We start from the raw sequence: 15,609 nt of genomic DNA on the forward strand, positions 1-15,609 counted from the left end.
TTAATTAAAGCAGGTCAAAGGCTAGATGAGATAGTAAACTGAAAATTTTCCTTCAGGGCTTCTTCAAGTCAAGTATTATGAATGGGGTGATTATTATGGCAGAAACAGCAAACAAGGTTGCAACAGGAGGCTTATGCAATAGCAAGTGTGAGCTTGTCATCTCTCTGACTATTGGCTACAGCAACTATTCTTGGAAGAATAAAAGGAGAAGGTGACACAAGACATCTCAAGCCACAGCTCTAGAGACGCTACCATCATGGTATTCACAACAGAGAAAACGGCAAGTCTCACTTTCCAGATCGTGCAACTATGTGCTGGCTTCTGTCTGGTTTATGTGGTGATTAAATCCACCCAGTTATATTTCAAGAGACAAAAATTGCTCAAAATTTTGGAGAGTTTCCCAGGTCCTCCCAGCCATTGGCTCTATGGTAATACCCATCAGGTAAGCAAAAAGATACAGTATATGTGTGTGGATAATTGAGCTTGGAAAAGATGCTAGATTTGGGTGAAATTTGAGTATAATGGGGACACAGTTTGACTTGTGTTTTAAAGACTTTTAAATTGGTCTCTTTTTAATGTATTTTTATTAAAGATTTCTTGGTTTACAAAATATGTGCAATGTCTCTTTTTACAAGTTACATTTTCCGCAGGTCAGTTTCATCTGTTGAGACATTAGTGTTACCTTAGGAAGAAAAGGGGGGAAGAGCTGGAGGGGGCCATGGTGGGTGGGGGTGGGCAATGTTTCTATTTTAAATTGGTCCCTTACATTACTGGAAATGTTGTTTGTGAGTGGTTGTGGCTTCCCTGAATCTATCAAATGGACAGGCTTCTTCAAACACTAGCAAGCATTTATGAAAAGCAAAACCTGTATACGGAGAGACTGTGCATGGAAACTGGCAGACCTCTTTGAGATGTGCTTGGTACCCCATTCATTTCCTACTGAAGAGAATTAGGTAGATGAAAGTTCTCAAATCATTTCCCCAGCTTAGGTCACATGTGACACTTGAAAGAGATGGGAGTGCAACTAAAAATGGAAATCCTATCACTGCAGATCACCAGTCATGCAGAGGACCAGAACATGATGGAGAAGTGGGCTGAAAAATTCCCTTACGCTTTCCCCAGATGGTTTGGGGGTTTTGTTCCTGCTGTAGTTATCACTCACCCTGATTACGCCAAAACTTTATTTAGCAGAAATGGTAAGTGTGTTTCATTGAGGATAATTCATTTTTTATATGTAGGGTAGCCATTTATGCAAAAACAAAAATGAGGAGATGCATAAAACTTGCATGTGCAACTTTAGAAATAATTACTATAATTTAAATAGAAATACATTTTGCCATAGTGGGGGAAAATTGTGACCAGGTGAATTATGTGTCTGCTCAGTCTGCTATCTGGGTGCCAGCTAATTGCTAACTTCCTGCTCTCCCTTCTCAAGATTCTTTGTCCTTAAACCACATTTGGACAAGAGAGCTGTTTAAATAGAGCTTGCTTTCAAATAGAGGACTATCCTCTGTAAAGGTCCACGTGGCCACTTTATTAATAAGTTTTAATGTTGGTTGTTTTTTATTATTATGTTTTTAGTATTTTGTTGGAAGCTATCCAGAGTGGCTGGGGCAACCCAGTCAGCTGGGTGGGGTAGAAATAATAAAATTATGATGTTGATGATGATGCACCTATAGATATAGAATGTTCTAGAGAACATGCTCCAGACTCTGCTTCATTTTATGAACATGTGTCTATTATACTAATACTAATAATTAATTTATACAGTAAACACCCCATTTATGCACATTTAATATGTGTGCAACTGTGCACATGCACACTGCACTGAACCCAGAAGTAACCTGAGACTATCACAAAACGGTCACAAAAGGGGTGGTGTGGAACGGGGTGTTTGCTGTTTCAAATGTACACAATTTCACTTAATTGCACAATGCCTTGGAATGTAACCTCCATGTAAATGGGGTGCTTGTGTGTGTTTTGCCTGTACCCCACCTTTTCCACTGATCAGTAAGTCCAAGGGGACTTACTGATGAAAGCAAAAACCTATATGAATCTTAATCACAGATAAAAGATTTCTAAAACCTTTATGTGGTTAGATTAATGGATGTAGAATTGCCATGATAAGGAAATGTCTCACAAGGCAAAGAATGAAAGGTCTATAGTTTCTTATGGTATCACAGAGGAGGAATACCACAGGCCTTAGACATGGCTTGCCATAGCATACATACATCTAAAGAATACTGATTGCCATGCGTAACGTGTAAATTTTTGTGGCTGAAGTTTACTGTGTCTCTCATCTTTTCATAAAAAAACACACAATTTAACAGATTTCCAACATGAGGGCTGAAAATGTTAACTCTTGCTGTAAATTTAAATTTGTGACACTGATTGATGTGTTTGACTTTTCTAATTTTCTAGATCCTAAAGCTAAAGATATCTATGAGCCCTTGCTTCCTTGGATTGGTATGTGTACGAGTTACTTGTCTACGCATCATTGTCATTTACAGAATACAAGGGCGTTGCAATCTTAACTGTCACCCAAGCCTTAACTTGATTTAATTTTGGAGAGTTTTAATTCTCCTTTCAGGAGGAATGGCTGGGAAAGTGAAGCATTGCCCTCTCGACAGCTGTGTCACCACCACTTAGGGGTATGGTACCATGGTATGGGGCATGGCGATGGCATTGTTTGGGTTCTATGGGTGTTCCTGCTGGTCTGGCTATGCAGTATGAACTTTACTACCCCGTGCCTTGTCCCCATCCCAGTACTGTCCCACATGACAAAGATTTTAGTCATATGGTACTGATTTTATGGGCAGTTGCACCTAGGTTTGTAATGTGCTACTTGTCTAAGGGATGAATTTAAGGATTATCCCATATAGCCCAATGGTGGCCATCAATTTCATCTGAATTAATTTTATAATGAAAATATTTTAGAATGTTGTATTATTTTATTGTTGTTAGCCGCCCTGAGCCCGGCTTCGGCTGGGGAGGGCGGGATATACATATATTATTATTATTATTATTATTATTATTATTATTATTATTATTATTATTATTATATCATGGCACCACAGCCTAACATTAGCTAATACCAATCCATTCATCTCTTTTTCCGCATTTTAATAATAATAATACCTTTATTGTCATTGTACAACCTGTGTACAATGAAATTAAACGAGCCTCCCCCCCAAAAACACACAATCTCTTATTCAACAACACACCACCTTACAAGTCAATTTCGCTATGTTATTTTTCATTCAACAGCCTAACAGCCCACGGATAGAAGCTATTTTTTAGCCTGATTATACTTCTACATCTCCTGCCCGAGGGTAGAAGATTAAAGAGGTGATGGCTGGGGTGTGAGTCATCCCTGAGAATTTTTCTCGCTCTCCTAAGGCAACGATCCCTTGCGATGTCATCTAGCGGACTCAAGGGACAGCCCATGATGCATTTTGCATAGAACATAATGGATTTATGTTATTTGGATACTATCTCTCTATTTATATTTAAGTTTAAAGTATCTCTTCTCTGCAATTTTTTGTTTCATAGCTCTTATTGGTATTTTGACGACAAACCTAAGTTTCTTTCTTCTGGCATTTCCTACATCTCTTGTTATTGCTGTTACACTGTTCTTGGAGTCATTGGCTTTTTCCCACTGATGAATTCTATAGTAATTAAACAGTATTCCACAGATCAGTGGGAGGTTCTTGCTACTTAGTACTATGCACTGCATAAAGGTGCAAAGGAAAATGACAATTTCTTTATGTTAACAAAGTTGACTAGAATCAATCTGTGAATATGCTTCAGCCCACAAATTGCTTTCTTAGGCTGTGATCTCATGCACATTTCCCATGAGTAAGACCCACTGAACACTTTGAATTATGGCACTGGAGGAGAGTCCCATTGACTGCAAGAAGATCAAACCTATCCATTCTTTCCCCCCCCTTTTTTTCTTTTTTTTATTGGAAAAAATGCTATTTAATTTACACTCATTTTCATGCTATATGGCAGTGAATCCAACCTCCATGCCTGTTAATGAAGAGGAAGCAGATGAGCTGTAGTCATGAACTAAGAATGATGAGACACCATTTCTTTTCTCCTGATTGTGAGAAGTTTGACACACATGATCAAGGAAAGAGGCATGGGGAGATTTTTTTTTTTTTAACTTACCAAGATCACTGGAAACTCTCACAAACTGGCTGAGAGCAGCTCCTGCATTTGTTGAAAGAAAAGTCTCATCATCAGGAGTCAGCTTCTCCCCAAGCTTCCTGAGAGCGGTGAGAATTTCCACTTTTTGCTGAGTATAGACGTCCCGTCCCAACTTTCCAACAATCAGATCTCTGTCCATCTCTGCCAATCTTGTCCGCAGCTGCCCTGGATGCTTTTTGGCAAACATCCTGATGACTTCGGGGGTTTTAAAAGCCTGGCTGATGGCCGCTTGTATAGCCAACTGCATCCCACTAAGTTCGTCTACCAATGTCATGTTTCCAGACATGATCTTCTTCAGGGAATCATTGAACTCACTCAGCTGCTCAAGGGTTTCTTTCTTGGTCTCTTCATACTCATCTGCACCCAGATCATCTCTACACTCCTCCAGATCTTGCAATTGCTGCATTAGTCTATCCAGTTGCTCTTCCAAGTTCTGTTTCAACTTACTGGTCTCAATTGCTCCCCTTGAAGCCATTTCAAATTTTGTGCATTACAGACCACCCCCAGATAATCCACACTCCTTCAGCCTTCTAGAAAACCTACATTCCCAACTCCCCCAATCACATCCTTTCTTCAGGCAATGGAGTCCTCTCAAACCTATCCATTCTTAAGGAAATCAGCCCTGAGTGCTCACTGGAAGGACAAATCCTAAAGCTGAGACTCCAACACTTTGGCCACTTCATGAGAAGAGAAGACTCCCCGGAAAAGACCCTGATGTTGGGAAAGATTGAGGGCACAAGGAGAAGGGGACGACAGAGGACAAGATGGTTGGACAGTGTTCTCAAAGCTATTGACATGAGTTTGACCAAACTGTGGGAGGCAGTGGAAGACAGGAGTGCCTGGCGTGCTCTGCTCCATGGGGTCATGAAGAGTCAGACATGACTAAACGACTAAACAACTAAACAACAACAACAACAACAAACATACTGAGCTTTGCACTGTGCAAATATCTTTGCAAGAGGATTTGAAAAATCAAAGGGAACAAATCAGATATGGCAAGAGTGGGTGTAATAACATGAATCCTCTGCTATGTACACTCTAACTAGTCTATTGCTATTTGTACCCATAGGGAGAGGACTGCTTATCTTAAATGGACCCAAGTGGCACCAGCACAGGCGACTGCTAACACCAGCTTTCCACTATGACATTTTGAAACCCTATGTGGCAAAAATTGCAGATTCAGTCAAAGTTATGCTGGTAATTAACCTATTCTCACATTGCAAAAGAAATGATATTATAAACACTCAATTCTGTATCAGTTATTACTGGGAAGAATTACCCCAGTCCAGTTTGTGTGTGCATTCAGCCAAATGGTAGCATGTCATTCAAAATACTGTCAATGAACTAATGGAGACTATGCCTTATCACTTCCATCAGTTCTGTGCCCAGGCACCTTAGACATGACCCACATTTCTCTACATGGTTGCCAGCAGAGAAGTCTGTCTTTGGTTTGAATTTCCAAAGACTCATCTATACCATGTGTGTTGCATGATTCCCTCCCCCATACATTTCATATACAGTACAGTAGCAATTTGTGCACAAGTAGCCCCATGGTCATCCTGAAACATAGTTGCACAAAAGAACATAGAAATCTGTTGCACACATATATAATGAGAACTCAACATATTGCATTTTTAAAGCATTAGGAATTGCATGCCATGAGATTACCTTACAGTGCTCCTGACATGATATATATTATCATAGCAACCACTAGTCACACTCATGTGTGGCACAAATTCAGTGGCATTGCTGTACACTAGTGCACAGGCGCATGGCTTGGTGCATGTTGCACAAGGGCACTTCACATTGCTACACAGGCGCAATGAAACTGAAGAATGGATTTGGGAAATATCAGATATGATGCTTTCAAAGCACTTCCACCTTTAAGGAAAAGATATAGAGCTTTCAGGTGGTGGGTGGTACTCAATGGAGTGCAAAAGCAAATATTCTGCCTACACAAGGATTTCTCCTAGGGCAATGGAACGTTCTCATCCTCTCCACCCCTGCCTTAAATTCCCCCAATCATTTGTAGCAGACTTGGGGATGATTCAGGGAATGCACAGGGGGAGGAGAGTAATCGTTGTTCTAGCATGATTATTTACTTGAATACTGCCCAAAGCAAGCAACTTAAGATTCTTCACCTGTTTCTCACATCAGGATAAATGGGAGAAGCTGATTGCAGAGGACCCCACAAAGTCTTTGGAGATGTTTGACCATGTCAGTTTAATGACTCTTGACAGCATCATGAAATGTGCATTCAGTTACAAGAGTAGCTGTCAGACAGACAAGTTAGTACTGTCAAATTAATATTATTGAAGGTTCTTGGTGGCATGGCCCATATCTGTTTCTCTGAAATATTCCATTTTTCTTCTCCTCCAGAGAGCAGGATTATTATGTCAATGCTGTGAAAGATATGACTCTCCTAGTGTTTCAGAGAGTCACCTCAGCATTTCTGCGGAATCAGCTCATCTATTCATGCACCCCGTCAGGACGGCGCTTTAAGGAAGCCTGCAGCTTGGCGCATCATCATACAGGTACCTTACAAACATTGGCAGATTCTTCTCTTCTTCCTATGCAAGCTTTACCGAAATGGACTACTGTAAGCAAGTCCTTTGGTTCAACAGGACATCTAACTAATAATGAGTGGCATAGGAGCCAACTCCTAGGAGCTTCCAATGAAATCTCTGAGGGGGCTCCCCCACCAAATACATAGGCATTGCCATTCAAGTGGTGTGTGTGAGCCACATCATGTGACTGATTACGTGCAGCGGGGCTTACCTGTCCACCCCACCAATATTTTATTCAAGTTGGCGCCCATGGTGAGTGGTGCCGAGGGTGGTCCCAACTGTGCAAGAGCTAATAGTTCTGTCCTTTATCCATTGCTTGATGTTGAAAATCGGTAGTGTTGGGATTCAAGCAAACCTGCCTGAGAGCATCTAAGCTGAAAGTTCTGGAATCTCTTTCTCAAATACTCTTTCGTACAGGGTCACTAAGTGCAGGAAAAGGGTCTCTGCTGGTGTTCAAGAGCACCTCTTCATTGTTGCTTTATAAGTTCTCCAAAATTATGCAGAAAGACAACTCAACCTTTGTAACCAGTATAAATTATGCAATTTAAGGACATTGCCATATTTTAGCATAATTTACACTGCAATCCAGTACATGTCTACTCAGAAATAAAACCCATGGCATTCAATGGGATACTATCAGGTAAATGAATATAAGACTGCAGTCTTATTTTCCTTCTGGTACTCATGGGAACAAGCCTTGCTACTCCTCGAGCATCTAGCATCCTCTGTCCAGCCCTAATAAGGCTTCAGTGTCCAGGGAGATTATCTACAATCAGATGGCACCTGCTAAATTACAGTTGGACCTAATGCAACATTTTAGGGTGCAATCCATACCCTCATGCTGGGAGAGCTGGATAGGACAGAGGTCTCCCTCCACCCTTGAAGGGGTGTAAGCATCACTCCACTGGTATCCACAGGATCCCATGCCAGTCCCACTTGATAGCCTCAGGCCCAGTCACTGGGTCAACTGCAGTCAGGTGTAACCCAAATCAGGCTTCTGCCTTGTGCTTGAAGGACGGCTGTGGATACCATGGTGGCTACATGACTCTCTCATGCCCCTCCATTGCCTGATTGCACTGCCAGTTGTATATTAGCTGCATTTTAAAGTAACCTTCATTTTGGATATTTTAAAATATTTGCCACCAGCCCTGAACTCAAGGGGTTAAAGAAATAATGAGAAAGAAATGTGATATGCTGATGTAATTTTATTTTGTAATGGTAGAAAAAGTAATTGCAGAGAGGAAGGAATCACTTAAGAATGAAAGGGAACTTGAAAAGATCCAGAAGAAGCGACGCTTGGATTTTTTGGACATTCTTCTTTGTGCCAAGGTAAGTATTTATATGAAGCACTTTAGCATCCTCTACCTTACACATCTTTTACAACTGGCTCACAAAGCAAACAGCTGGCCAGATATTTGTTTAAATATAGTTCACCTTGATCTTCTCTTTAAGAATTGCACCGAAAGGACATTTTTACCAGGTCCATTACTGTAGTACTAATGATGGGAAAAGGTGACAACTCTGCCTCTACTTTTCAGGGGACTACAGAAGTGTCAGCTTCCCCTTTGTCATCCTTTTGTATCATTTTGTGGGCCTTTTGAGTCCACAAGAGTTACAGATTAGGGGGGAAATGGACAGTGAGGTTGAACTGCAAAATTGTTAATCATGGCAAAACCAGATGGCTGTGGTCTCTTCCTGCTCAAGACATGGAGGAATAATCCACTATGTGGGCCACTGAAGCAGAAGCCAATCTGTAGAACAAATCTAAAAATTCCATTACTGTGACACTTTTTGGTCTGGTTTTTCATTTACATTTCCTCTTCATGTCTATTGATATAAAACACAACCACACTATTTTTCTTTGAATTCTCGAGTTAGCTGCTGATTACCTATCCCCTACTTTGTCAGGATGAAAACGGAGTTGGGTTGTCTGATGAAGACCTGCGCGCTGAAGTGGACACTTTCATGTTTGCAGGCCACGATACTACGGCCAGTGGAATCTCCTGGATCCTACTTTCTATGGCTCAGCACCCAGAGCACCAGCAGAAATGCAGAGATGAAATCAAAGACATTCTTGGGGATCGAGAGGACATCCATTGGTGAGATCAATATTGTTTGTCTTTGATCCCCCACCCCCGAGTGACTTAAACTGAGGGCCAAACTTGAAAACCTTGAGAAGAACATTATGGAAAGTGTTCTTACTCTTTTTAAAAACAACAACAGCAACAACAACAACAACAACTGAAAAGCAGCTGGGAGAGGCTGCCCGTTTCAGAGAAGGAAAGTTGGGTGGGAGGCACGTCTTAATCCATGGGTGGGGAATTTCCCACCCATGGGCTTTCCAATTTGGCCCTTGAAGCCATTCTGCCTAGGCCAGATCAACCTGTTACTCACCTGACATCACCCCCCAAATCCCCAAGAACTCAACTAAGATATGTGATATGAACTCTCTCCAGTGACCACTTGAGTTAGTGGTTTTTATTCCCATTATACAAGGTGGTAGACATAGCTGCCAACTCCTTGGGGACCTGGGTGCCCGAGCAACCATAATATTCCCCATGAAGGTGCCAGGCACCCACAAATTTCAGTGCTAGGGCCATGCACGCTGCATGACACCCATGGCCCTTGGCACCTATGGTCACGGGGCCAAGCTGCCACTCCTGGTGGTAGAAGGGAAAAGAAAACCCATGCCTGGACATTTGATAAGGTTAACAGAATGCTTTCCAGATATTGCACTGCTATCAACACCCAGTGTTTTGCCAGCAGAAAGATGAATGGCTTTATTTGCAACTTTCAGGGATGATCTTGGTAAGATGACCTATACTACAATGTGCATAAAGGAAAGTCTCCGACTGAATTCTCCAGTTCCAGTAGTGTCCCGACAGCTGAGCAAACCCATTACTTTTTTCGATGGACGCACTTTACCTGAAGGTTTGCATATTTTCTTTAAGAGCAAAGTACTGTTTTTCATTCCCTTCTACTCACTGTAGAACCCCTAACCCTGAAATTAGATTGCAGCTCAGAACTTCAGTATAAATGCAGGGTGACTAGACTGTGAGCCTTCAGATGTTGCTAGACTGCCAACTTCCATAAGCTGCATCCGTTATGGCCAGCCATGATAGGGGTTGCAAACCAACCAGAACCGGAGGACCGCAGATTAGCTACTACTATCATAGTAATACTGACTGAACTTCAGCAATTCCAGCTGATTTCAGATATCCCCAAGAAGCACCAAAAGAGGAAGTGCAAATAAATATAGATCATTTCTTCAATCACCACTTGGTTGGTAACATAGCAATGGACAACTTGTCTAAGTCCCTACCAGGGACTGGGCAGAGGAGGAATGGTGGAGACCACTTCCCCATCCTGACCCTTCCAGGGAGGAGGAAGAGGACGACAGTATAGATTTACAACAAGGGTTTGAGGGAGATCGCAACTAAGAGGCAGATGATGGTAAAAGTTGGGAAATCATGGGAAGAGCCAGAGCAACACCCGGCTGACACATTTTCATTAGAAAGCATTCCAGACCCACCATCTTCCATAACCTGGCAAGCCTTAAAAGTAGGAGAGCAAAGAGCTCATAGAGGAGATGATGAGAATGACAAATGAGGAAGTGGGAGAGACCGGTGGGGTGGGTGGGGGAAGAGTCATTCGGGACACCGCCATTATCCAAGAGGCTGGGTTCTATAGCCTCTCTCTGTAAAGATTGAAATAAAAAAGTTCTGTAAGAAACTTCCTCTTGTTTTTATACTTTCCTGGGCAACCAGCTGGGAGCCATTGACAGCATCCTGACAGTCCCTTGCAGGGGATATGTGCACATACCAACACAAGGGCAGAAGAAAGGCAGCAGAGGCGGGTGGCTTCCTTTCCCTGGAAAGGGGCGGGGGTGCCTTCAGCTACACCAGCATCCTCCTTGTGAGGAACCATATATGTGAAGCACAATAAAATGAGGTTTACCCGTATTTGTTAGTTTGCACTTTGATTGCAGATTTGCTAATTAACTGCTGATCCTGCAGTTTGTATGGGAAATCCATTGCTGAAACCACTGTATGCACATATAACCATCAACAACAGAAACATAAGCAAGAATCTGAAGAGCAATTTTAATTAAGCCCCTCGATGGTACAAGGTCCAAAACTCCTTGGGTGCATTGAATTAGTTGTTGGTTTGTGATCTTTTGGTGAGTTCCAGCTCACTACCAATTCTAAAATGTTGTAAACACTGTATTCTCCTGTTCTTTCTTTTACAGGATTTAGAGTTTCAGTTGCCATCCATTGTGTTCATAAAAACCCCAGTGTATGGCAAGACCCTGAGGTAAATAATTCCTTTTATATAAGGGAAAAGAATAAGCACAAAACCTGCCAATGTCCTGGAAAAAAGGAGACATCTTGTTTTTCCCTGCAAGAGCACAGCGGCCATTTTGGGCGTCATGATCTCACACCATTTCACCCTGAGATCTTGCACCAAAGAAGCATTTTGTGGGGCTGTGATCTTGTGTGGTGTCCTAAAATGCATTTTTGGGGAGCTGTGAGAGCACAGCCCCCCTGAAGCACGTCTTTTGGGCTCCATGGTCTTGTGAGGGTCATGTGACATGCATGGGAGCATGCCCTGGTTTGGGGTCTCAACCTGTTGGAGGGTATGTAACTATATAGTTAAATTCAAGCATCCAACTATGTTCTGAAGTTCTACAAGGCTCTAGGATGCACATGGGCCTCTATGTGATGCGGCAAATGCCCATTCACATAAATCTTCTTGTATAGTTTAATTGCGGATGGTTTGATTTTAATGTATATATAACTGGCTTTTAGTCTCTGTAAACCATATGGAAGCCTATATTGCCATTAAATAGTGGGCATGTATTTGGTATCTACGTGCATTTCAAACTGCACTTCCCACAAGCTTGCTCTCAATTCTTTTTAAAAGTAAAGGTAAAGGGACCCCTGACCATTAGGTCCAGTCGTGTATGACTCTCGGGTTGTGGCACTCATCTCGCTTTATTGGCCGAGGGAGCCGGCGTACAGCTTCTGGGTCATGTGGCCAGGATGACTAAGCCGCTTCTGGCGAACCAGAGCAGCGCACGGAAACTCCGTTTACCTTCCCGCCAGAGTGGTACAGTTGATCACTAAAACAATAGGTATGCTGCTGTGATTAATGAAACAGATTTATGTGGCAAAACATTTTGGCTTCCACCTTAAGAGCTGACAACAGCGGAAGCATTTTGCCACATAAATAAACCTGTTTTGTTAACCACAGTAACATATATCTAGCTGTGGATATAGATCATCATAATGATGGGGAAGTTCTGCATGCTTACTAGCTTTTCAGATCAATAGATCTTGCTCTTATTTTAGGAGGCTCCAACAGCTGCCTACAATGGTGCAATGGAAACCTAGAGGATGCAAATATATACACTTCCCCATCGCACTTGGAACAATGGTGTTTCTTTTTTATTGTTCCCTGAACAATATGGGTTGTTTAGCTCTCCTATAAATCCTTCTCCTCTTGTGTCAAAAGTAATGCTGCAGTTTAGCAAGCATAAACCATTAAAAAAGTACCTAAAACCTTGTTTACTTTAGGTATTTGATCCTACAAGATTCTCAGCGGACAACCCATCTCAAAGACATCCTCATTCATTCATCCCTTTTGCAGCTGGATCAAGGTGAGTCTGAAACACACCCTTTTTAATAGCATTGATTTTTTTAAAAAGGAGAAGAAAAGTTTGTGTTTTGTCCCCAGGCAAGGTCTACCGAGCATGACTTTAAGAATTATAGGAAGAACATGAGTGCGACAAATATAGAGAACGTTTTGTCTTTCAGAAGGCTGTACAATTCATACAGCTCTTTTCTCAGGTTGTGTGGGATTCGCAAGTTAGGCAGAAAGTAGGTGTCACCCATACTCAGTGTGCAAAAGATCACGGACTACTACTTTGACCTCATTTAATATAGACAGAGATGCATTTGAATTTGATCACTTGATGATATTCATAGCCACTTTCCTTTCCCACTCTGATTAGGAACTGTATCGGGCAACAATTTGCTATGAATGAGATGAAAGTAGCTCTTGCTCTAACGCTGCTTCGCTTTGAAATCCTGCCAGACCCATCAAAGGTGCCCATTCCTATCCCTCAGATGGTCCTGAACTCTGAGAATGGGATACACCTCTTCTTGAAGAAACTTGACTGATATATCAGAGAATTCTATCAGGAGGTGCTTCTTCCCCCCCACCTTAAAAATGATCTTTATTTTCCAAATTTCACCCTCATAATACATAATACGTACCTTATTTCTTTTAACCTTAATACTTTAACTCTAAACAAAATTGTACTTCCCTCCCTCCTTCTTCTGGTTTCTCTATATTTTCTTTATATTTACACATTTGTCATGTTTACATTCTATGTATACTTAATACTATGGAATAATACTATTCAAAATTTCATTAATGAAACAAAAGACGAGGAGGTGAAATCAGTTATGATTAAATGGGCACAAGATATAGGCCATAACATAATGTTTGAAGATTGGGAAAGACTGTGGAAAACTGACTTAAAATTTACAGACTGCTTTTTATTGAAAGGATAAGGATAAGTGTGTGTGTGTGTGAGAGAGAGAGCTGCCAAATAGATACCTCCAACCCTCAACCTTTGCTACAATGCCGATTGGCTAAAGGCCAGTGGCATAACTGTGGCACCACTGGTTTGGAGCGGGGCAAGCCGCACCCACAAGCCAGTTGGGGAAGAGTTTCAGGGGCCAAGCACAACATGGACCCTCCGTTAGGAGGATCCAACTTATCTCCAGAAAGCATGGAAAGTAAACACAGTCTGGGGCCCATATACTGTAGATTTTTTGTCTGGTAATGGTGCTGAGTTCAAAAACCACTGAATCCCAAAGTTTGTTTAAGGTAAAGGTAAAGGTACCCCTGCCCGTACGAGCCAGTCTTGACAGACTCTGGGGTTGTGCGCCCATCTCACTCAAGAGGCCGAGGGCCAGCGCTGTCCGGAGACACTTCCGGGTCACGTGGCCAGCGTGACAAAGCTGCATCTGGCGAGCCAGCGCAGCACATGGAAACGCCGTTTACATACACACAATTCCACCACAGGTAGTAAGAGCCTTACATGTTGCAACCCCACCAACAAAAGGGGGGGCATCCTTTTGGCATGCGGGGTTAAAAACCATTTATGTATTGTTTTAATGAATTTTCCCTAAGCAGGGCTGAAACAGAAATAAATGGTTTAGAGGATTAGATTCTAGACCACTGAAGGATCAATCCCCAAGGCTCGATCAGCCTCCCATGCTAGTTGAAGGTTTTTGAAGGGGAAAAATTGCAAATCTAGAAACAGAGCATAAACTGCCCCTTCTGAGAACCCTTGGGCACCAGAGGTTCAAACCCATAGATTGGGTTGAGCATCTTCTAGTGAAGATCTTCTGGGTAATGGCAGCCTGACCCAGCATCTCCAATACCCATGCGGCTAATTTATAGTTGAATGACTGCTAAATAAAAGCATTCTCCTCCTCTAATTTGTCTTCAGAAAGGTAATGTCACAGGAGATGTTGGGTCATAAAAATAAGCTGGTTAAGGAAGATTTACAAGAAGCATTGGAAGCTGATTGCCTGGTGCTGTTTGAAGAGATTAGGAAAGATGACATGATGTCTGGCCTTCAGCATCAGAAAGGAGTGAGGAAAAATGGAGGAATTTATAAACAAATTAAGGAAGGTTTCAGCAACAGACTGGGCTGCAGCATTGCAGGTCTTAGAAGCTGAAATGGAAACTTTACCAACAAAGTTCTCACATACTGCAAATGAAGCCCTTAATATGACTTTATCTACTCAATCAGAATTGCAACTATTGCAAAAGGCAAATGAAGAGCTTGAACTAAAGTGGGAGGAACATTCAAACTGGGACGGAAGAGAAATTTTTCCTCTTTCCGCAGTTCCGGAACAGGAGGAGGGAGCCGACATGATTTCTTTTATAGTGGAATGGATAAAAAGTTTAAATACAAATGTATCTATTTCTCTGACTGATACAGAAAGAGCATACAGAAGAGGTGGGCTATGCGCTTCATCACTATTACCTAGAAACGCAGTAATCCACTTTGAGAAATACTTTAAACTTTAAAGCTATGCACAATTTCAGGTTTCTGAAATATGGCTTGGTCACCCTAGAATTGTTTCAAGATATCTGTCCAGAGACCCTCTCTCAATGGAAATCATTCCTTATATATTGCTGCTCTAAGACAATGGGGTTCCCTTTTAAGTTGCTGGTTCTAATAAATGGCAAATACCAGGCAGTTTTGATGAGCAACAAATGGAGAGCATATTCAGAGATCTGAATATCCCGATTCCAGAAGCAACACTCAAAGATGGTGCTGTCCCCACTTCCTGTTGTTCGGCAAACCCAAAGAGGCAAAGGCAAGTTAAAACCTTCCACACTTCAGGCCTGTAATAAAACCTGGCAAGACCAAGCAAATAAATAAATAAAATACATCAGTAGTCATTATAATTTTTCAACAAGACATTAGGCTACCTTAATGCACCCCTGGGGGTAAGGAGGGGGTGGAGTATGGGAACAAACCCCCACCTTTGCTCCCAATTTTGTTTCTGGTGCACCAGGGAGAAGGTTTTCACAGCCCTCCCAGCTCTGAGGTGTCGTGGGGCTATGCACTTCAGACTTTTTGTTTTGTTAAAGTTGTTACACTCTTTTAGTTTTGTAGCGTCCTCTTCAAAGCAGTATACCGTAATGCATCTCCCCAGATTCAGCAATGAAGTATGCAAAAAGTCAAAGGACTCATGTCTCAAATGCCAGTGATATTTGATTGCCTACCCTTTGAATAGTT

General features: G+C 41.9%; 2 protein-coding genes across 4 annotated transcripts; one reads left to right on the top strand and one right to left on the bottom strand.

Moving 5' to 3' along the window:
• The first annotated feature begins 243 nt into the window (after nt 1-243).
• LOC128415813 (cytochrome P450 4A2-like) lies at nt 244-12,973 on the top strand. 3 transcript variants are annotated; one of them, XM_053392523.1, is made up of 12 exons: nt 244-469; nt 1,088-1,196; nt 2,422-2,466; nt 5,282-5,409; nt 6,370-6,504; nt 6,599-6,746; nt 8,002-8,108; nt 8,688-8,878; nt 9,577-9,710; nt 11,029-11,093; nt 12,356-12,438; nt 12,793-12,973. In XM_053392523.1, exons 1-12 carry the CDS (start codon nt 257-259, stop codon nt 12,959-12,961), a joined length of 1,527 nt encoding a protein of 508 aa, XP_053248498.1. In that variant the 5' UTR covers nt 244-256; the 3' UTR covers nt 12,962-12,973. The 3 variants fall into 3 exon arrangements, with proteins under 3 accessions (XP_053248498.1, XP_053248497.1, XP_053248496.1); XM_053392522.1 differs by having other exon boundaries at nt 244-442; nt 1,052-1,196; XM_053392521.1 differs by having other exon boundaries at nt 244-442; nt 1,052-1,196; nt 6,370-6,500; nt 6,592-6,746.
• Nucleotides 3,988-4,798, bottom strand: LOC128415814 (protein LZIC-like). Its single transcript, XM_053392524.1, has one exon. The coding sequence runs from the start codon at nt 4,685-4,687 to the stop codon at nt 4,004-4,006; it is 684 nt and encodes a 227-aa protein (XP_053248499.1). The 5' UTR covers nt 4,688-4,798; the 3' UTR covers nt 3,988-4,003.
• Nucleotides 12,974-15,609: the final 2,636 nt, after the last annotated feature.

The sequence above is a fragment of the Podarcis raffonei genome, chromosome 6, assembly GCF_027172205.1.
Source record: "Podarcis raffonei isolate rPodRaf1 chromosome 6, rPodRaf1.pri, whole genome shotgun sequence".
NCBI classification, from domain to species: Eukaryota; Metazoa; Chordata; class Lepidosauria; order Squamata; family Lacertidae; genus Podarcis; species Podarcis raffonei.